The 24,293-nt window shown below is 37.8% G+C and overlaps 1 protein-coding gene and 1 long non-coding RNA gene across 2 annotated transcripts in view; one reads left to right on the top strand and one right to left on the bottom strand.

Moving 5' to 3' along the window:
* DCC (DCC netrin 1 receptor) overlaps positions 1-24,293 on the top strand; it is a 1,180,955-nt gene that overhangs the window by 684,172 nt on the left and 472,490 nt on the right. The window contains exon 7 of the mRNA XM_082416529.1: positions 52-172. Coding sequence (XP_082272655.1) covers positions 52-172 — 121 coding nt within the window. The remainder of the gene's footprint in view (positions 1-51; positions 173-24,293) is intronic.
* LOC309639464 overlaps positions 1-24,293 on the bottom strand; it is a 121,524-nt gene that overhangs the window by 28,846 nt on the left and 68,385 nt on the right. The gene's annotated exons all lie outside the window — the stretch shown is intronic.

Raw genomic sequence — 24,293 nt, 5'->3', positions numbered from 1 at the left:
TTGGAGTGTTTTGCTTTTTCAAATGCTTTACCTGCTTTCTCTTCTCCCTAGGGAGGAAGCAACCTACGAATCCTTGGGGTGGTGAAGTCGGATGAAGGCTTTTATCAGTGTGTGGGTGAAAATGAGGCTGGAAACGCCCAGACCAGTGCACAGCTCATTGTCCCTAAGCCTGGTAAGATGAAGTGAACTTTGCTCTCGTTCCTGTACTTGCAGTTCTGCGTGGTTCATCTGTGAAATCTGTCTTGTTTTCCCTATTCTCAAAGTCAATTTGAAATTACTGAGTTATTTAGTTAATCAGGTATACATGTGTGTATTGGTGGTATATTTGTGCTAGCAAATTATATCTATGACTATCAATATATATCTCCATCCAGTGAGTTACAGTCAAGATGACAACCACTAAATTACTACCGTCTCCCCTCTTTTGTGGCCTACCTTTCTTCTTGGTGTTTCATATAAATATAAACTCTATATATGGAACATATATATATGTAATATATACAAAATAGATAAGCATATACATGTATACATACATGCTTATTTATAATCTTAAATCAATGGAAGTTGGTAGAAAAATAGCAGAAGTAGTCACTTGAAAGTAAAAACATTTTTCTCTTTTTTTAAAACAGATTTTGATAAGTTGTCCTTTTTTCTATAATTTATTAAGTTTTTATTTTATTTTGTTCTGTAATATCCCCATAACAATATTTCCAGAAAGCAAGCAAACAGACAAAAACAAACACACAAAAAACCAACTGGTCAGCTACTCTGAAATGTGGTTACACTAAAGAAGGTCAAAAACATCCCTTCTCTCTTTTTATTCTTTTTTTCTTTTTTAAAGCAGGGACTGAACAATTGTTTATATAGATCAAAATACCTTAAAATATTAATACCTCCTCATGAAAAGTTTTCATACCACCTATTGATTATGTTAATTTCAACTTTTTTAGGCCAGTTTCCTTCCTCTTGACTCAACCTTGTCTTAATCTTTCCCTGCAGTAATTTTAATAGAAAACAGAAATTTCTATATAGCTATAGAAATATATGAGACATAGTATTTCTTTGGCTTCTATCATTTACAGTGTGCCTGTTGAGGCCTTATATTCTGTGCATCTCTAACCAATTATCCGAAGATGCTCAGACTCTCATAATAATGCTCACAACGATGACTTTCTCTGTTTTTCTTGATTAAAACAAAAAAGCAACCATAGAACTGCAGTCCCAGATGAGTAAAGGAATGAAAGGAACTATTTAGGAATTTAAAGGTACAGTTAACTCTTGTTCAAGATCACCAGTTTCTCTGCTGGACTGTTTATTTTCCCTCCATTTAATGTGCCTTACATGTGAGTGTAACTTCATTTGTGTGACTAAATACATTCTCTTCGGCTGAAACAGTAATGGATAAGGAGGAGAAAAGGAACCTCTAAAACCAAGGTCTCTAATGTGAGCCGTGGTTTAAAAACTCTGTGCTGTCTCATTAGCAACGACAATATGGCAACATTTACACTAATACTGGCAGCTACACAAGTCACAGAATAAGAGAATTCTAGTTAACGTTGATTTTCATGTAAGTCCATAAAGCTGAGGAAAATGCAAGATAAGTAGTCCCATATTTCTAAAGAGAAGTATGAGGTGCATTCTCCTCAGACTTGTTGGCAGTGACCAAGCAGGCCCAGCGATCATCCCCTTTAACTGCCATTAGGGATGGAGGATTCTTTGAAATGTTGAAATTCATAGGATTAGACAGACATCGTCATGGTGTTTTCTTTCCCCCACAAGTCAAGTTGTGGAGATATCAAGAAAACCCCTTGAACAGAGCGTGTTTGTGGAGGGTGTGTGTGTGTGTGTGTGTTTTACTGGGAGTTTCTTGCAAAAGTGGAAAATGGGCAACTTATCCTGACTAAAAGCTGTCTGGAGCTGCCCACAACTGCAGGAGGGGAAAGGGGAAGGCAACTGTGGGGAGAAGCTCTATTTCCACCTTTGGGAAGAATGAGGGTGTGAGTTGCACTTGAAGAAAGCAGGGCGGAAGACATCTTGAAAGACCTTGCCCACGAGGTCCTGGCTGTTAAGGTTACAGCAACCAAGAGACACTAGAGGGACACTGGCTGGGACGGAGCTGAGCTGGGAGCTGGTGCAGAAGACTAGCCAGATCCTGCCGTGCCTGCTGCAGGAAGGGGTCCAGGGTGGGGCTTCCGAGGTTGGAGGGGCCTCTGAATAGCACAGAGCTGCTCCCCAAAAAGAGGCAAGTGGATGCCTTCCATGACTGTGGACTCTTAAGAACACAGGCTAAGAAAAACAGCCTTTGTCTCTTTACTCCAAATCCATCCTCTCTTTCTACCCTGGAGAAACCCTAAGCAGAGGGGGAAAACAACAGACCCAAGAGAATAAAAAAAAAACAGGTGACAGACAGTCCCATTGCCTCTTCCCCATTTTTGGTCTCAGGCCTACTCTGGGAGGAGGGGAGAAACTTTAAATTGAACATTAAGTTAATGTCTTGATTTAGATCTCACTGGTTTGTGTGTGTGTGTGTGTGTGTGTGTGTGTGTTGCTCTTGTTGTTGTCATTATTGTTTTTAATATCTGAAAATAAGGCTTTTAAAATATTAAGGTGCCCTTAGGACCTGAGGATTGACCCAAGTTGTTATCTGGGGTAGGAAATATATCCGATAGAGTGTGTTTGAAAGTGGATGACAGGAGAAAATAAAACTGTTTCCTCTTGATATTCCAATAGTTCAGCTCGTTCAATAAACCAATTATAGGCATTCAACCTCACTTACACCAGGCAGCTCTGAATTCAACAGGTAGCTCTTTATTAACAGTGTCTTGCCTTCCACTCAGGCCCTGATTCATTTGGGTCTCTGTGACCACAAAAGAGCAAGGCGCCCCTCGGCATAAATGTCATTTACCTCCTGGCTAGGGCAAACCTTGGAGAATCTTGATAATTCATTCTTCTCCCATCTAGATGGTAAAATGTTGTCAGTGGATTCTACATTCTTGGTCAGTGTTTATTGTATCTGGCATTGGATTAGAATGAAGACCAAAATCTGAAGGCGTGACAGAACACCATTGTGACTGTCTTACGTCCCCTCCTTGTAAATGATGGATTGCTTTTTCCCGGCTATTTAATCAGGTCTTCAAATAATGCCTCTCCAACTCCACAGAGGTGCAGTGTAGACCGTGTGCACAGATGGTGGAGAGGCCAGCTATAAATATAAACTCAGCAATGAGGCTGACCTTGGCGGGAAGAACAAAGCCCTCTCTGTTTAGGTTCCAACAATAAACGGTCACCATATATTTTGAGGTACATCGTGAGTCTGCACTGACCAGCTGTTCAGCTTTGGTCTGTCCACATGCTTGCGGCTAAGAGTTTCTCTTGACAACCATAACAATCTGCTTCTAACTGAAGTGCACACAATGGCCTGTTAGAGCCAGTGCCCATTGTTGGTGGATATTTACATAAGCCTAATGAAGTTTCAACCTAGTCTTTTCTATATAGTTAGTTATTCCCTCTTTAGCAATTAGTGACTTAGGAAAGAAACATCATCTATGAAATTAAATTGAGTTAATGACTTGTTTTTCTTTCCAGAAAATAAATTTTGGGAAAATACTGAAATGTGTGCACTGTAACATGTGAAATATATACATGATTTCCTCTAGATAAAGATCAAGAAGATGAATGGCACTTAAAAAAATCATTATACTAGAGGAAGTGCTATCAGTAATGGTTTCTATCTGATACTCCAACACCACACACACAGTTTCAGACTGCTGACCATCTCTCTGTATACCTAACGCAAACATGAATGTACACCCACACTCGTGCACCCACAGACAATGGTCTGCACACTTAAGAAGACTTTGCATATGCATCAAAAATACTTAGCCATATTATGTAAGTGGTGGTGAATGCGAGTTAAGATATTTCATCTGATATATATCACTTGTATTGCCTATTCATCTCTTCTAAGAGCTAAGGAAATGTTTTCTTGTTGTTATTTGTTTTAGTTTTATTTATTATTTGGCGAGGGACATTGGTTAAGAAGTCCTCTTTCCAAAAGAAGATTGACTGTAGCCCTCCAACTCTACTATTCATGAACAGCCCAGCCAAAATGTGCCAAGAGTCAATGTGTTAGGCATCATAAGAATAAGATGTTTCAGTAGACAGATTTGCAAACAGGTAACCAGTACCTTAGGATCTGGTTGACATAGCAGATGCTGATGAGTTAGTTACCCTTGAGTCTCATCCAGTGAACTGGAGTGTGGGTAAGTAGTAATTAAATTAAGACTATCGGGTAGCTAGAAGGAAAAGTGAGCATACTTTCCAGTGCTGGTGGGGCAGCGTGGGAGTGTAGAGAGCAAGGCAGGAACAAAGATAAGATAGATATAAGATATGAGTTATCTCTGAGTTAGTGATTCTGGTTCTAGTTGCTAGGTAGCATTATGTTTCCAGGTCATGGTCTTCAGTGAAGGTAATTGGAAATACCTAACTGCTGGGCAGAGAAGAAGAGGGCCAGGGAACTGGGAATGCAGCTGTAATCAGGGCATATGTAGTCTTGAATATTTTAAATTTAATGGCAGAAATGGGTGAAGATAGAATAAAGTTGCCATGGGAAGAAATAATGTATTCTTCATATTCTACTATGCCCAAAATTGTTATGTGTTCACAAATGAATAAATGCTATTCTAAATATTTCCTAAATGTAGATCTGCTTGGGCAAGGTACCAAGTCATGCCTTCTATTGAAGAAATATGTATGAGATATGTGTCTCATGTTAACAATGAATATTTTTTTAATGCTGCTTTTGTGTTTTTCCTCCAATATTGATAGCAAAATAGAGTTTCCCACTGTAGGAGGGGAATATATTGGTTAAGCATTTAGCAAAATAGTGAGCTACTATCAATTCCTTGTTCTCCCCTGGGAAAGGTTACTGATTACAAATGCTGTAGAATTTTAAACATTGTATTAAGGTGGTAGAGCATATATTAGCAGAAGTATTAGGTCCGATCATAAACATCGAGGCATAAAATCAAAAGTTCTTTTGATGCCAATAACTTGGCCTCTGTGTACCAGTGCTGAATCAAATCTCAGAGACAGAGTTTTGGGTGAAATAGGAAAGAATAGCTTTATTGTTTTGCCAGGCAAAGGGGGACACAGCAGGCTCCTGCCCTCAAAAACTATGTGTCCCCACCCGGGAGGATTTGGTGAGTTGCTGATAAGATTAGGGTGTGTGCAGGGCCTGCCCTCCTTTAATCTGGTGTCAGGTAATCTTTTGATGAGCTTCTCTGGTTCCTTTAATGTGGCCTCCTCGGGTGGTCTTCTCTCATATGAAGAATGCTGATATCTTCCATTTGTTGGGTTTTAGTTCTATAAAGGGCTTAAAGACATTGTTATGTGTATCCCTTGAGGCAGCACCAGGACCCTACCCCCAAGGCTGCACTATTGTCTCTTGACTGTTCCTCCCTTGTCTCTGCATCCCCTCCCTTCCCTGATTAGCAACTGTTTGAATCTGCCCTTTGGATCTCAGGGAAGGTCATGCAGGCTTGAGTCTGTTCCCTACAAACAAGAAACGGGGGACATGGAAAGGCTTCCGGGCCCAGGAGCCCCACAGGGTCCTGCTCGGTTTCACTTTGGATCTGTTTTTGTGACTTGTTCCCTATCAATATGAGAAGAATACCTTGAAATCCAAATGGGCAAGAGGAATATGTGGGTGCATACTCATACAGTTGTATATTAACTGCAACTAGTTAAAGTGTTTCTTACTAAGTGTGGACTCTTATATAGAAACTTCAGTGAGATTGTGTGAAACAATGAAAACTTGTACAATTAGTTGTAACACTTCAAGATCTGTTAGAATTTAATTTTTCACTGTAATAGCACATAAGCAACTGTGTAAGAGAGATTGTTACTAACTCTCAAGTGATGTACTTTTTAATCTGATATTAGTCATTTGTGGTCAATTAAGTTGAATTTTTGTCCTTATTATGAGAAGAGTTACTATGATTTAAATGCTCAGTATTATTTTGTGTGGGATCAAATTATTTCTGGAGTTCTGTAAATAATTTAGAAGAGCCAATTCTATGTATTGGACTAATATATTGGTGGACCCAAACTAGAAAATGAGTCATTAGACAGTTTCCCTCACACAAACTGAGATGCTCATTAAAACTACAAACATTCTCTTTAGAGTTCCATCATTGAGTCTACATGAATGAAAGTGCAACTTAATATTTTTGAAACTTATTTCCAGTGATGATTATAGTGATTATAGCTCATAAGCTTTCCACAAACATTTTCCCTTATAAGCCTTAGTAATTAACTGTAGCTATTAAGATACAGAACTGATTTTTTTCAAGGAGGTTATTAACGTCCGTATATGTATGTGGCTGTGAATTTGTTCAGTGTACTGAAAAATTATTTTGCTAGCTAAGGTAAAGATAAAAATAAGAGGAATGTAATGTCTGCTCTTTCATTTTCTACCTCAAAGTCTCCTTCCCCTTAGAGAAATGTTGACGCTCAAACTAGCACTTTCCCTGAGGGGTTCAACGATAGCCAAAGTTTCGCATTTGATCCTTTGCCATGTGATATTCACCTAGTCTATGAGATGTGGACACATTTCATCTCCACATCCTTCTCTAGTTTATCTATAGAGATTTAAACTATATTGGAATATAGAATATAATGAACAGAATCTTAGACAATATTGCCTAACCTTTCCAGGTCTCCATTTCCTCAGCTTTAAAATACAATAGATAATTGTGTCAAAGATTTAGTGCAATAAATGTATGTCAGAGGGATTTGTAGGCTGTAAATTGCTACACAAATGTTAGCTATTATAAAGTCTTCCATTGGTTTATTTAGTCTCAAGAAAAACAGGAGGCATTTCTTGGGATGGATACAATGATAGCTATCTTCTAGCATATTTTTCCGTCCTCCAAGAAAAGAATTAATAAACAAATATTTCAGGGACAGTGGCAATTTGAAATTTAGGTTTTTAGCCCAGTGGACAAGGTGAAGGGAAAAGGTTTATTTCAGAATGCCTGCAGTGGAGAGGTTTGTAGTAGGGTTTACAGTATCCCTTTAATGACTTGCTCATTCCAGTTTTATGTTGGCAGAGGTTTCCCAGCAAATAAAGACTTGTCACTCACCTTGTCCTTCATTCAGCATGTGCTTCAAGTAGGAAGCTAGCTCAGTGCTAATCAAGAGGATATGGCTGTATGGCAGACTTTGAAATTAGAAATGAATTCTACAGTAATATGAAGTATCCTGAGACCAGTGATAACTATAAATCCAAACACTATGAAAGACTTGATAGATTCATAAATATTGATCACATCAGACTTTGGTGGTAAACACACCAAAGATTGTTATTCCATAGCTTTTTAAAAACCCCATTGTGAGGAAGTAGAAAAGAAGAATCCTGATTTTTACACTGAACCCAAAGGATCTTGTTCTTGTATTTCTGCCTTTTATTTATAAATCATCGTTTGATAACAGATGTGCCTGGACACACACATACAGATATTCCTTCTGATATATTAGTGTAAGAGAATTTTAAAATGTCAATGTACTCATTAGCAGGAGGTATATATAATTTAATAGCTAAAATTATATAGATGTAATTTTTAACTGATTATCAAAGTGATAATAATCAACATTGATAGGACCACAATGAAATAGTGCTCCTATACACAGTTTGAAGGAATGAATTACAGTGTAGTCAACAACATAGGCCTCAGATGATTCCACAGGAAGCTTTGAAGCTGGGTTAGCTACTCAGGGTACTCTACCCCCAGAGATGGGTATGACCTTGAGTGAGGTGGTTCTCTTTAGCTGAAGGCAGTTATTGGAGATGGATTCTGTAGGGAACCATCACCCACCATCACTTTCTCCAACTGGAGAAATAAGTGCCACAGTCCATGAAAGGGAGATCCAGCCGATACACCACCCTGTTCACTACAGTCTCCCCCTGTGCCACTCAAACCTATTTGCTCCATGTAACACATTCTAGAAATAACTATTCCAGGATACAGGTTGGTCTTATTCCCTGGCGGAAAAGGAAGGTTAACGGGATGAACTACAACCCTCACCAGTACAACTACAGCTGGTCTCAGGGCTGCAATTCGTGCTCATCACTTTCTTCCTCTCACCCTCAGCCAACATCTCTGCTCATCTATATGGCTTAGCAGGTGGAATGACTCAGACTCCTATTCCTTCGCAAGTCATAGAACTTGTAGTAGTCTATTTACCATCAAAATTGGGGAAGAGAATACCAAGAGACACTCCAGTAGATCACCTGGGTGCTAACCACAGTCATCCCTGTTTCCTGCTTCCCCCTGATGATCTGGATAATTATTCTCTCCTTGCCTGCTGGTATTTTGGCACAAGAAGCCTGAAATGACCAGGAAGCAGTGATAGCTCAAAGTTTAATGATAAAAGTATTCCTCCTCTGGGAACTAGGACTTAAGTCCTAGAGTTTCAGGGATGAGAAACACAGATTCCCAAATGGGTCACTGGGAGTGATGGTAAGCAGGATCACACCTACTTCAAACTCTTTTATCCATTTACTCTACCTTTGGGGACATGGCACCATATACTGATCATTCATTTTGAGTATGTACCTTACTCTAGAGGAAGGCTCTTCATTTTTCTAGGATATCGTCTTCAGTCTTAACCCATTGCTCCTCCAAAAGACTGTACTTAGGCTGTATCAAGTTAGCAGCTTCTCAGAGGTTGGTATGTGATAGGATGAGGGGATCCCATGGTTGTGTATTCATGTCCACACCCCTTTTGCTGTTAAGTGTGTTATTTGATCTTCTGTAATATTATGCATGATCCCATGTCTGTGGCTCAGAAACTTTGGGAGCTCTCAGTACTGCAGGCTGAAGCCTTGAGAATTAGAAAGGTGGAATATGTGTATAGTCCAATCAAGATGAATTTCTGCCCTTTCCAGAGTAGAAGGAGTTCAGTATAAACAACTTGCTACCAAAAAGTTAGTCGGTCTCCTCAAGGAACATTGTTTTATTAGGTGCTCTGCATCTGTCTCTTTACTAGTAGATTGGATGTATGGCAGCTCCAGTAGCTGCTGGTGAGGAGCAGCAACTTTGTTGGGTTTGAGCCCATGTTGTTGGGCAATGCACAGGTCCAATCCCTGCCACAATAGCCTCTTCATTTATGCACCTTTTATGTCACCACTGGAGTCTGGCTGATATCAGCTGGCCAGATTGTTCCATCTAATTGATTGTGTCTCTTTCATGGAGGATACAATCTGGTGTTTAGATGTTTTCAATTAGCAATAATCATGCCTGGGATAAACTCCATTGACTACAATACTTCATTGACTACATTGCACAAAGCTTGGGGTTTAGATGCGATTCAAAGATCTTTATAATACTTGATATTCACTCCCAGAGGCCCATCCAAATCTTTTCCAAATCTCCATGTCCCTGATCTTTCAATCACTATCCCTCCAGACCCCTGGTCAATCAGCCAAGCCATTTGACTTTGCTCATAATCTATATATATATTCTTACTCTGGGCCATTTCTCTCTTCATATAAGGTAGATGACCTGGTATACCAAACATTCTGCCTATTGAGAAAAGCTCTCGGACTGCTCTCTTTCAGGACTCTCCCTAAGAGGGACAGCCATCTATTCTGAGTGCAACCACATACCCACATACCAAGCTGACAAAGCTTGGTCTTTTTCCTCCTCAGTCACTTGGTCATAAGTGTGAGTCAAGGGGGAAGTTCCTTGGACGGCAGGGATTGAAAATATGGTGGTCAGGGACACCTGCCATTATGCCCTGTGGTCGTGCTTGTGCCTGATACCAAATATAACACTTCCATCTGATGATGGTGCTGCTTGAACTTTTGACTCAGTGCATCTCAGGGAACCCAGCTCAAGATGAACAATTTTTCGCCAGTTGATTATCCAATAGTTGGGCATTCTTACTCCAGTAGGGCCCAATATTTTGTCAGAATCCATTTTATAAATGGTGTGTAATTCTCTACTGCAGATGGCCTGATTTTACAACAGAACCCTAAGGGTTTATGTTGTGATTCCTCTATCAGGGTCTGCTGTCATCTCTCCATAGAACTATTTTTCTACCACCAATGCCTCTAATACTACGGAGTCTACTAAGTTGTATAGCCTAAGTGGCAGAGCCACTTGCATCATGGCCTGGACCTGCTATAATGTCGGTTTTTACTCTGGAAACCCTACTCAAAGACAACACCCTTTCACATTACTGAGTAAATAGGTCAGAACAGAATGTGCTGCCTGCACAACCCAAATGCCTAAGAGGCATTGTGATTCTTTCTTAGTGTTTGGAGGTATCAGATATAATAATGTGTCCTTACCTATAAGACATGTCTTGCCATGCCGCAAATCACAGTGCCTCTAAAATCTTTACTGACGTTATAGGCCACTTTGTCTCCATAGGGTTTGTCTCTCACCACTGGAATGTATGTTTTTTACCAAACCCTTCCATATATTTGCCATTTCTTGCTCAACTTGTCCAGTGAACATGCTGTCATTAAGATAATGGACAAGTGGATTATGCTGCAAAATATCTGGATGGTCCAGGTCCCTTTGCACTATATTAAGACAGACATGGGAGAGTTAGCATAGCTCTGGGACTGAAATGAATGATGATTTTTCATTCCTAGTGAATGAGAAAATGTTTTGGTTTTCCTTTCTTATAGGGATAGAGAAGAACACATCACTATGGCTAAATGTGACTGGCGGTCATTTGCATTTCATGCAAAGATATAGCATCTGGTATAGCAGATGCAATGGGAACCACCACTTAGTTAAGTTTGTGGTTGTCCCCTGTCATCTTCTAGGTTTGATCTGATTTTTGTAAGGGACCAGATAGGGGAATTAACTTAGAATGTGATAGGAATTACCATTCTTTAGAACTTTAAGAGTGGCAGTCACCTCCGCCCTTCCCCCAAGATGTGATATGATGCAGTGATAAATGGAATATAAAATATAAATAGTGAAATATAAGTATATAGTGGAATAAATATATATAGTATGTATATAAATAGTGGAAACAGATATAAGAAGTAGAATATAATTTTTGCATGCAATATGGGTCCCAACTTTTAAAACAAAGAAATCTAAATCTCTTTCTATATTTGTAACAAAACTATTATTTTTATTTTAGAAATCAAAATACATGGATGCAAACAGTATCAAACAACAAGCAATATACACTAAAGCATTGTAAGCGTTTTAGAAATGTGAGTGTGATTTTGCCTTTAACTTCAGGCCCCAAAGAAGCTACTGGGAGTATTCTCTGCCCCTTGGGACATTTAGGAGGCCTTAGGAGCTAAGACTTTTGTATTTTAGTATTTTCAATCTCGTGAGAAACTTAGAAACATAAGAAAATAAACACTATTTTAACTTACGGAAAATAACATGCCAACAGAGCTATCATCAGTCCTATTTAGAGTAAGATTTATATAAATACAGACCCAAAGGAAAACACAGAGAGAATAACATATTCTAGAAACTTCTTGTGTTGGGTACTGTGTGCTAAACACTTTATCTGCATCATTCCTTTCACTTCTACAGTAATCCAGTCTAGAATATATTGCTATTCTCATTTCGAATGTTAGAAGGTTGTGCCCCAAAGAGGACCATGCAATATAAAATAGTTACAAAGTGGTAGAGCTGGATTTGAAAACACTGTTAAATCTTTGTTAGTGGGTAGCATGCTGAGTTTGGGCTTTACAATCACATATTAATTGATTCCTCTCAAGAGTCCTATGGAGGAGATAGAATTGTTTTCCCCTTACTTTGTGGGTGAGGAAACTGTGGCTCAGGGAAGGTAATTAACTTCTCAAGGCCACACAGCCAGTCAGCCCTCTGACTTTTGCACTTAACTTTCTCATCCACTCTGCCATGATGTGACTGTCCACCCATATTCTGTCCACCACATGGATCTTGGTCAGGTGAATGGGTGATATTTCAGATTTATTTGAATCTAGTCAGACTGGTTTGGGAATTATTGATAGAGGAGAAATGCTTGGAATTAATTAAAATTTCTAACATTCTGCCACCCAAATGATTTCTGTCCAGATTCCCACTGTGCTAGAGGTCATTACTAAGTGTGGGTCAGTTATAATATTGTCTTAAGGGTCTTAAAGGTAAACATCACATAATCTCTGCTATTCAGGAATCCATACTTTAACCAAAAATACACTTGATGCAACTAATCTTACTTATCAAATACAGTTAAGACAGAGTGACTTGTTGGGGTGGGGGAACAATGCATGGAGAAAGAATCCATAAGGATCAACAATCCCATTAAATGTAAATAGTCTAAACACTCTAGTTAAAAGATAGAGATTGTCTGGTTGGATAGAAAGACCCAACTATATGCTGCCTACAAGAAGTCCATTTCACATATGAAAACACAAATATGTTAGAAATAAAAAGATGAAACAAGATGCATCATGGTAACACTACAAATAAATAGATAAGAAAAAAATTTAACCTGGAGTTTCTATACTAATGTCAGGCAAAATAGATTTCATGGCAAGGAATATTACCAGAGATAAAAAGTTAATTTTATAATGATAAAGGTTAATTAATCAAGAGAACACAATCCTCAATGTGAATGCAACTAATAATAGATCTTCAAAATACATGGAACAAAACTGACAGAACTGCAAGAAGAAATAATCTACAATTATAATTGGAGAGTTCAACACTCCTTTGTCAATAACTAATCAAACAAGTTGACATAAAATCAGTAAGGATATAGAAAATTTAAACAACTCCATCAACCAGATTGACCTAATTGACATTTCTAGAACACTCCACTGAACAAGAGCAGAATGGATACTCATCCTTCTCAAGTGCACACAACATTTACCCAGTTAGACCATATCCTGGATGTACAAAAGAAGTCTCAAATGGACCTGGAGGGTATTATCCTTAGTGAAATAAATCAGACAGAGGAAGACAAAAATAAAAAAATAAAAAAAGACAGAGTGACTTGTCATGGTGCTTTAATTGTTCAACATTTATTAAGCACCCCGAAAATGTATGAAGACTCACATAACAAATACAAATTAGAGATAGTCGATGCCATTCAAAGAAAGTTCAGTTCTTTATATTTATACTCCTTAAATTCTAATACAGCTAGTGCTTGGTGTATTTTTGTTTGTTGTTGCTCTAATGCTATTTTTAGTACCACTTGTCACACAGAATGACAAGGCTTCTATTGTTTTGAAAAGTTCTTTCACTTATTGTTTTATTTTGTTCTCAGCTTTAAGTAAGAAGCTCCAGGTTAAAAAATAAGTTTAAAACATTTTTTTTTTTTCAGATAGTCTACTCATGGGTCTTTAACCAATAGTGTCGTTCCATTAAAAAAACAATAGTTAGTTAATAAGCCTAAATAACTAGTGCATGCTGTGCATAGCTGTCTTTGTTATTTTGTGTTGACAAATATCCACCAAGGATCTATAGATGACCTTAACTTTCCCTGACAATATTGACAAAATATATATACCTATTTAGTTGATATCTGAGTTTGATATATTGTGGAACATAAGAAAATTCAGTTGAAATGAAAAATAACCCATCCTCAAAATAAAACATGCATCATTATAAAGCAAGAAAAATCAAATAGAGAAGTGAGTTTTCCATATTTTCTGTTATTTTTCAGTGCCAGTTCTTATTTAAATAAAGATCTACCTGATAACCAGACAAAATATTCTTTAGTTCTGAAAGATGTGGACTGAGTGTATGTACATAAAAATGTACAAAAGCAGAATAGACTATCTTGAATAGAGAAGAATGATTCTTTCTCTAAATGATTTTCTCCTAATAATATGGCGCTTATTTGGGAGAAGAAAGAAATAAAAATACTATGTAGCATATTTTATATCCTTCTCTTGCCTTGTCTTCTTGATCTCATAAATAGAAAGAGACATGAGATAACAAAATTGGTGGCCCAGACATAAGTCTTTGGATCTCATGAATTTCATATCCAATTTCTGGCATACAGACTACCTGCTTTCTTTTCGTATGTGAGCCTTACTTCTCATTATTTAATATGAGCCTTTGAGCCCAATTCTGATCAGATATTTTAGGTCTTTAACACGCTTGCCTAGAAAGGATATAGTGACCCTTGGGGAAATTCAACTGAATGAAGTGATAAATACCTTTTGTTTTTTATATCAGGAACAATAACAACAATGATAAAACCTCATACCAAGTAGATAGTTTCTTGCATATAAAACGTTATCCTAGAATAAGTTATTCCTATTTTCTGAATGCAGATGCTAAGTGGTTGCTCAAGCTTCTAGTCTAATAGGGAACTTTGAAGTAGAACAAATCATTACCATGAATTCCAGGAGTATATTCATACAAGAGGCAGGGCTAGCACAATGAAGAGCTTAAGCAACTCTTCTATGGAACAGAGGAACTCATCTCTGAGGATGTGACATCTAAGCTAAGATGGACATTGAAGAAGGAATATGATTTTTGCCAACCTGTCCAGAAGGGCAGAGAAATGGCTGGTAGAAGACATGTTACACCCAAAGCCTAGAGAAATAACACAGAAGCAGAAGTATATATTCAGAGAAGTATGTGTGGTTCAGTAAGATGGGAGAGAGATGCAGGGGCTGAATCACAGTCTATCTTTCAGAATAGGGCAAAGAAAATTGGACATTTTGTCTAGGCTATGTGTGGGATGTGGGGGGCTAGGATGTAAAAGATAGGCATGCTCCTACTGATGTTTTTAAAAGATAACTCTGGAAGCAGTGTGGATGATAGCTGGGTTAACAGTGGCAGGAGGCAACACTAGAAATAGAAAAACTAATCGGGAAGGTATATCATCCATTGGTTAGGCAAGAGAGAATAAGGCCATCTAAAACAACAGTACAAAAAGCATGAGTAGATATATTAGAAGGTCTTCAAAATGTGGAGATTACTATGAGCATGTATGGATGCATTAGGGATCTGGGATGATTCCTAGATTCTTGATTTAACTGTATAGATGGTAAAACCATTACTTACGAAGGGCAGAAGACTAAGAAGAGTGATTTAGTGCATTTAGACAGAAAGAACCTGGCTAGTGAGTTCCTTGAGGGAGCCTGTCTTTGCATTTCAAGCACCTGGTAAAAGGCCTAACAAGGGCAGGCTCTCAATTACTCACTAGAAGGCCTGAAAGCAAGTTCTCTGTTTTACTGCTTAAGTGACAATACCAGTGATTTAGTAAAAGATGAAGCAAAGGACGTAAATGTTTAAAAAGGTCTCAAAGCATATAATTGAAAAATTTATAATCCAAATAGGCAAAATTAATAGTCTGACTGAAAAGGAATGTTCTGCTGTGTGTATTTGAGAGATTGGAGCAGGAGGAAAGATGAATGCAAAATGTTTTGTAGTATCCCCAGAGGGAAAATAATTATGGTCTGAACTGAGTGGCAACTCAGCTCATGGAGAGAAAGATAAATCCAAAGAATACTATGGAAGAGGAAATGCTTAGCAGTTTGCATTTGAACTGAAAAAGAGATTTTAATGCTGACTGGGAATCCTGTAAGTTATTGGCATTGCTGCTGGTCATGAAAAGCTTAAGGGAGAGTATGATGGAGGCTTATTATGCACCCTAAGTTCCTTGATAGGCTATAAGTGAGTCATTCTCCTACTGATGAGAGGATTCCTCCTTGCTGGACATTTTTTTTACCCAGCTCTGAGGAAGGGACTCATTGTACTGCCATCTTGGAAGGAATTAAAGGGCTATGCATTAACATAAGATAACCATTGAGAACATACTGTCACCGCCAGGACCAGAATATATTGATTTGATTATCCCTTAACTATCAGAAGGATATAAATGATCACTTCTTTTTTTTCTTCTCTCTCCTCTTTGTCTCTCCTTTCTGTGGCAGACACAGATTAGAACTGAGAAATAGATTAGAAGTGGAAGGACTAACTTTGGTTCTTCGCCACCTGAAAATATTCCATGTAATTTACCCCGACTATCCTTGTTAGAGTGTTAAATATCGACTAAAGAGTTTAATATGGATTTATGTAATGAGTTCACAAATTGATTTTGCAGAGTATGCTTGCTTTAGGAAATAAGCATCTACTCACGTGGCTTGGATGCCATACCTGTATGTTTTGAAATGATGAATGGATTTTTTTTTTAAATGATAAGGATTCTAATCTATGATCATTTTATCATCCCAATATTTAAAAGGCTCAGAGTCCAAAACAAAACAGAACAATGATTTAGAAGCTGCAGCTATCTCCTAGGGGAAGCAGTCTCTATAGGGTAGTAGTGCTAATATCTCTGAGTAACCGTATTAAACAAAAAAGACTTACACCCTATGTCTGCGAAACCTCCACTTTCTCTTTTCCCTGTGCAAGAAAGTCATATGTACCTTATTTAAACATTAATTATTTAGCCTGAATTGACTGCAGCTCATTTGTAAAATAAAATTCCTTGCAAGTTTGAAGATGAATCCAAGAGAAGTGCCTCTCTTTTGCGGGTCCCCTCCTTCCCTATCTCGAGTGGCCAAATTTGATGTAATTGTAATTGGTGATGGGGTGGTGATGACAGTGTCAGCCAATCATTCTAGGCATGGCTGCTAAGATTTGTAATTATAATGTCCTTTATTCCCATTTAAATTCAGCAGTATCTTCACATTACTATTCTTTCTCTTGAAACATGGAAATTTGGATATGGAGGTTGGGGATGGTTAAGAGAAAGGGTTTTGCCTTCTTGAAATCTATACTTTTTCACAGTCTATCCCATTTCTCTAAGGCATCATAGACAGGGGAGGCCAGCTATCAAGAATGGTAATTTGCAGTCTCAGAGTGCTTAATCTAAAATCTGTCCTTGTCGAAGGAGAGCATGTTGGTCCCCATGCAACAGTAATGGGAATTTTATTTCAGCATAAGCTTCAATGGGGGCTTTCAAATTGTATTCTTTAAACTACCCTGTCCTTATCAGTTTATGCAATGTACAAGTCTTGTGGGCCTTCAACATCGTTCTACTTTTAAAATAGAAATCACTAAATGTAAACTCTGAAAATGTAAACTAACCTCATATCCTGATTACAGACATAATCGTTGTATAGTTTTGATGGGATCTAGCTTTATTAGTAATCATTTCTCCTGGTGATTAAAATTTAACTCTCCAAAGAGACCTTTTTCCGAAACAGACTTGTCTCTCTTTCACTGTAACCATGTTATATTCTAAAATTACTTCCCTTAATTTTCACTTTCATATACAATAGAGCTTTGCTTACCATGGCTGTTAAAAAAAAATCATAGTTGAGGAATATATTATTTTAGAATAAAAACTGGATCAAGTAGACAAGAATTAAAATACATGCGTAAGATCTTTATAACTATTTTTGTTCACTAACAAATCACTAAGCATCATGCTAAATAAAGGCAGTATCAAAGACATAGTAATAATGGATATTTTGTTTTAACTCTATTTATAAGCCCTGTTTGCTGGAAACCTTTAAAGATGTCTTACCCTCATAGATTCCGGGTGACGTGTATAAAATATTTTGCTTCAGAAAACATATATCCTAACTTTATTTTCCCTTGTTTTCTGGTCTGGGACTAAGTTAACTACCAATATCTGACTTCCGTGTACTGCCTCACTGAATCTCTATTCTGTTATCCCAAGTTTATCCTATTTACATCTGCTCTAGTGGATCCCTAAATTCTACACCTCACTGAGTTCTGCATCCACCTACCCCTGTAACACTGGGCCAGTTTTTTCCTTCATAACAGATTCTACTAGGGACCAAGTCTAAGATATTTTTTCACCTTTACTTTTTCTTCCAGTAACCTTCCCAAGGCATCATTGATTTAAAAAAAAATCAAACAGCTATCATCATCTCCTCCTCCTCCTCATCGCAACATTCATTTTTCTCTGCTGTGTTTTAACACAATATTTTGTCCTCAAACCTCAATTCCTTTATGTTTTCCAGTTATCTCAAATGAGAGTGACAATTCGAGTGCTAGAGATGGCAAATTGATGACTGTGGATGAGGTATATATGTAAAATTCTATATATTATTACTTCAAGAAATGTCAGATATCCAAATTGACTTGGAAAAGACTTGATTTCTAATATGTGAAACTCTTGATGCCTGAAGAGTGGCACAGTTATGGTTTGGATGCTTGGTGACGTGAAGGCAAACTGACAGTGTTAAAAGTTTGCACTGTGTGTTGGGTCAGTTTCTCCTAAAGCATATAATGCTGTCAAGAATTCTAGGACCTAAGGACTTTTTTTTTTTTTTTGAATTTTATTTAATTTATTTTTTTATACAGCAGGTTCTTATTAGTTATCCATTTTATACATATTAGTGTATATATGTCAATCCCAAATGACCTAAGGAATTTTTAAGACCACTTTTTGTTGACTATTTCTTAGATTCATCCAAGGAACACTTTGCATTCTGAAAATATGACCAACTAAAGTGTCATATCCATAACTAGCAAGATTCCTTACCCAGTTTTTAGAATGACTATTTTTTACCTTTTTGCTATTCAAAATAAATTTCAAGACATAAAGATACCAAGAGTTTTTGATAATATGCTGCTATTTAGAGAGAATCTGTGGAAATTTTTGTTCACATATGCATAGATACATGGTCAAAATTTTGGAATAGTCTTGTCAACAATCAAATTCCCCTACCATGTTTCCAGATATTGGAGTCTTTGGGGAGAAAATGAATGGCTATAGTGATGGCAGCAGAAATTGTTGTTTACAGTGTTTTTCAATGGCTGAGGCATCTGAATATCAGAGTGAACATGGATGTGATGGATTTTTACTGCGTCACTTCATTCACGCTGGAACATTTCTCTAGGTTGCCTTCCCTGTATGGTTCTACGTTAGCGTGGGCCAAAAGAGAAATTTTATATGTGATTTGGCAAATAGATATAAAAGAGGAGCGAGGAGCCATACTTCTTTGTGTTTTGAGGTTGTTGCAGGCACAACGTACTGCTCATCTGCTGACACACCTGTTGGCACAAGGTAGCATCCTGGCCAGCAGCAACTCTAGGTCCTGCCATATCTTCTGCTTCAGCTTCTCCACCTCCTGAGCTAGGTGTGTGTTTAGGTCTGTGCTGGAGATGGTGAGAGACTGACATGGATTCCAGTCTGTCCTCATGGGTTCCATCTAAGCTTTGTAGATTTCATCTTGTCCTTGCTTTCTCCAGTCCACAGCCATCTTGCCCTCCCAACTTGCTGCCTGATGACTTCAGTCTCAATGACCAGATTCAGAAACAACAGCCTTACAAACACTATATAACCAGCCCTGACAACTGTGTAATATTAAATCCTGTAATAAATTCTGCTCCCTGCACAAACCCCCACCCTGACTCTCATGCTCTGATCAAACCCTGATTGATACAATGGAGAAATGGCGGCAATAACAAAAGTGGCCAAGAATTTGGGGAAATGGGTGAAGGATTACTGAAGAGAGAGACCCTTAAATGATTTGGCCAGTTTCTAAGACATACTATGTCGATATTTACTTTATTTTTTAAATTAAAAACTCTTAAAATTCTCCTCATCTACTTAAGTTATAAGCTCTAAAATGTGAGTCTGAATATACAAGGATCCCAGAAGGAAATGTGAAGCATACTTAATTCAAGGAAGGCTTACTAAAGAAACTATTAACAAAGGTGTTGGCATAAGGTACAAGAAAATACAAAAGATAGCGCAGTACTGAGAGGCTATTGACAGTGGAGCTGTCATTGTCCCTTGGCTCAAAGGGGGAACTTGGTAAAGCAGTTACTAGAATTGGAAGAACAGAGGGCCTTACAAAGAGGGATACTTTGAAAAAAGTTGTAACTTGCATTGGAGGGGAACAGCTGGCTTAAGACAAATCTGCACGGAGACAGGTAGGAATAAAAACCTCAGATTCACACTCATTCCTCATTCAGATTCTTGTCAGTGCTCAACAGTGGGTATACTCAAAAAAAGCCAAAGGTCAGACAGAGACAGACAAATATCATATGATATCACTCATATGTGGAATCTAATTTTTGAAAAATGATATAAATGAACTTACTTACAAAACAGAAACAGACTAACAGATTTTGAAAACAAACTTATGGTTATCAAAGGGGAAACATGGTGGGGAAGGATAAATCAGGAGCTTGGGATTAACATACACACACTACTATATATAAAATAGATAACCAACAAGGACCTACTGTACAGCATAGGGAACTCTACTCAATATTCTGTAATAACCTATATGGGAAAAGGATCTGAAAAAGAATGGATATATGTATAACTGAATCGCTTTGCTGTACACCTGAAATTAAGACAACATTGTAAATCAACTATACTCTGATAAGATAAGATAAAACAAAAAAACCCAAACAAAACAAAATGCCAAAGGTCAAGGAAGCCTTCTGATATACCAGAGACGTTTGAGAGGTCAGCCACTCAGAGATGAGATGGAGAGTGTACAGAGTGCTTCTGTGTGAAAACAAAACACGTCCAGCACAGGATCTTGACCAATTGTTCACAAGTTTGTTCTTTTTATTCAAGAAGATTTGAGAAAGGAAGAGTGGGCAAGAAGTCACAGATGAGGACTTCCCTGACGGTCCAGTGGTTCAGACTTCACCTTCCAGTACAGGGGGTGTGGGTTCGATCCCTGGTCGGGGAGCTAAGATCCCACATGCCTCGTGGCCAAAAAACCAAAACGTAGAACAGAAGCAATATTGTAACAAATTCAATAAAGACTTTAAAAATGGTCCACATCAAAAAAATCTTAAAAAAACTCAAAACCTCAATTATTAAAAAAAAAAAAAAAGTCACAGATGCACAGGATAAATACTCACTCTATACACAGAATAGTGTCCCCCCAAAGATGTCCACATCCTAATCCTTAGATCTGTTGAAATATTATGTTTCCTTGCAAAGGAGAATTAATGTAACAGATGAAATTAAGGTTGATAATCAGTTGATCTTAACATACAGAGATTATTCTGGATTATCCAGGTGAGCCCAGTGTAATCACAGGAGTCCTGAAAAGTGGAAGAGGGAGGCAAAGGAAGAGGGCAGAGCAATGTAATGTGAGAAGGATATGACTTGTAATGCCTGGCTTTGAAGATGAAAGGAAGTCCCACAAGCCAAGGAATGTGGGCGAACAGCCTCTGCAAACTGGATTCCTTTTTAGAGCTTTCAGAAAGAAATACAGCCCTGCCAACACCTTGATTTTAACGCAGTGAGAACCTTGCCAGCTTTCTCACCTCCAGAACTATAAAATAACAAATACGTGTTGTTTTATGTCGCTAAGTTTGTGGTAATTTGCTACAGCAACAACAGGACACGAATACATTTGGATGCAGATTTCCTCAGTTTTGACTCTACGTTCTGATCACCTTGGTTAATTCTTATAGAAGTTGTACACCATTGAGCAAAGAGTGATTGTATATTAATGTTTAGGATTACCACTGCCAAGGAATTCTGTCTTAATATTTCACAAGAAGAGTTATGGAATTATGATCCCTTTGTTGTTCTTAATCTAAACAGGAAGAGAATTCCTGCCAACCCATTTAAAACCTCCCCCATCATCCAGGTACTCAAAGGAAATCCAGTCTTCAGAACAGGAGGAGGGGAAACCAATCAGGAAGCCACAGGGTATTACTCTCAGGTATTATTATTAATCTCAGGGTAGGAGGCCTGAGATTTTGTGTTCAGTAGCTTTTCCTGGAATTAATAAGTGAAGGCCAAGGATTTTAACAAAGATATGAAGCAAGAATTTAGTACCAACTAGGTGACATAGAAGAAGAAAAATGTGTACAAGAAAACCACTCCAAATTAAACCTAGGCAGAGGTTTGTTTGTTTTTCCCAAAATAATTGAGTCCTCATAAATTCCTTAGAAAAGAGTCATATTAGAACCCAATCCTGGTTCTTAGTTTTCTACGTATAAGAAACTGGAGTAAACAATGCCACATTCTTATTATGATTTGTAGGTTAAATAAATTCCCCAAATCATCTAGTCATCTTCTTAAATTTCAACCTTAAAGATACTACAGGGTGTTGTTACAATGGGTTTCCTGGATTGTTTAAACCCTACCTAATCAACATTATCAAATTCTGGTGTCAGGAGTAGAGAAACGATTAAAAAGTACCTCTTAGAACATTCTGTGTCACCAAGCTGTGTTCTCCTTGATTGTGCTTTTATTCCTATTAAATAGAATAGAAATATCAAGCTAGCTTTTCAGATGGAAAGGTGGAAGAATCACCACAGCTCCCTCTAAAACCACACCGTTCTGTTGCTTGTTCTTAAGTTTAGACAGTACAAAGTAATCCATTTCTCTGTCAAACAAATCCATGTTTGTCAAAACCGTCCTTCTTTAAAAAGTAATCTCTCTTGTGGACTTAATGATGATGAAACGACAAACAATCAGTCAATCAAGCAGGATAAAGTGAGCACTTTAATTTTTTATACAAATTCCATATCTCTGCCACCCTAATTTCTAGTGGCATGTTTTCTGATATCATTGCTACCCAGCATTTCGTAACAATGATGCCATTATAAGTTCCAGCAGTGATTTCCTATTATTTTGCACTATATTTAAATTGGTTTCTTATGAACACTGTTAATGATCATAAAGCTCTCATTTTGAATATTGAGAAAGATTAGCCAGCAATGAACATTAATTCAACACTGGATAAGTTTGGAATGCTTGATAATATGAATATGCTCTAATAAGGAACTCTATCCAGTTGTGTATTATTTATAAGAAATGTGACCAGACATTCCTCAAAATAATGTGACTTAGTCATTAGTTTTATAAAGCAATGCCATGCTTGTATTCATGTATTTTTAAATATTTATTTTTTCACATCTCTGCTCTTCTTCTCTATCTTATTTTCCTTGGAAAAGGGGAGAGAAAAATCTGTGAGATGTGATAGGATAGGAGAACATCAAAAATATCATTTTTGGTACCTTCCCCTGTCTACAGTGAGCTAAGGCCTGTTTACACCCCGATCTGTACAGGGCTTTCATGGCTCAGAGGCATTTTTGTCTTTTAGGTCCCTTCCTCCATTAAAAAAAAAATTAAGAATTTTATTTTATAATTACATGGGTATGAAGACTAATATAATCCAGGTTGGATTGCATTCATTTTTTTCCTGCTGATTCAAAAACAAAAATGAAAACCTATTCCTGGACCCCTAACAGTCCCGGGGGCCCTCAGCACTGTGCTCCGTGTGTCCCTTGGATGGCAGCCCCGTGACAGCCAGTGGTTACACTTGCAGTAAACTTAGCCTAACTTTCTAAGTGCTTAGCAGTCTCTTGATGCGTAAGACAGCTAATCAATTGTTTTTTCCTATTGTTTAATAAATCATTTTTACTTTAAAATCACTTTTATGTCATACGTATATTCTGTAAGGTTGTGTCAATTAATTTTTTAATCAATGAAACAATTCCTTTTCATTAACTTTTGTTATTACCACAAAGGAATTGAATCTTATTTCATATCAATTTCCAATTCAAATAGCAACTCATGTTTAAGCTTTGAGGATCTTTGACTTCTAATTTCTTACTGCTCCCCTTCTGTTTGCACACTCTTCTGTCCTCGAGCTCATGTTTTGACACATATACTTATGTTTAGGAAAGGTGTTAAAAATTTAGGGAAATCTTTTGTTCTGACAAAAGAGATTATCTGTAACCTACCTGTGATGTCACTTGGAATACTAACATGTCTGTTTTATTTTTTCTAAAAGCAAGGGATATAAGAAAATATTCTTAACAGCAAACATATATCTTTTTTTATTATTTATTATTTATTTTTATTTTGGGCTGTGTTGGGTCTTCGTTTCTGTGCGAGGGCTTTCTCTAGTTGCGGCAAGCGGGGGCCACTCTTCATCGCGGTGCGCGGGCCTCTCACTGTCGCGGCCTCTCTTGTTGCGGAGCACAGGCTCCAGACGTGCAGGCTCAGTAGTTGTGGCCCACGGGCCCAGTTGCTTCGCGGCATGTGGGATCTTCCCAGACCAGAGCTCGAACCCGTGTCCCCTGCATTGGCAGGCGGATTCTCAACCACTGCGCCACCAGGGAAGCCCCAAACATATATCTTTAGAGGCAAATAGTCTATATTACTTAAGTAACAAATAAAACTCTAAATACCAGTTCATGAGGCTAGTGCATGCTCTTATTTTCTGATAGTTAAAAATATCCTCGCAGATTGCTAGAGTTTGCCTCAATACTCTGTGCTATGCAGAAAAGTATACTAGAACTGGTGTTTTGAAGGGTGCTTTAAGGAATGTGTAGTGTTTCCTG

This window comes from Balaenoptera physalus, assembly GCF_965194825.1.
Source record: "Balaenoptera physalus genome assembly, chromosome: 12".
NCBI classification, from domain to species: domain Eukaryota; kingdom Metazoa; phylum Chordata; class Mammalia; order Artiodactyla; family Balaenopteridae; genus Balaenoptera; species Balaenoptera physalus.
Note: the sequence above shows the minus strand (reverse complement) of the source record. Positions and strands in the feature narration are given on the sequence as shown.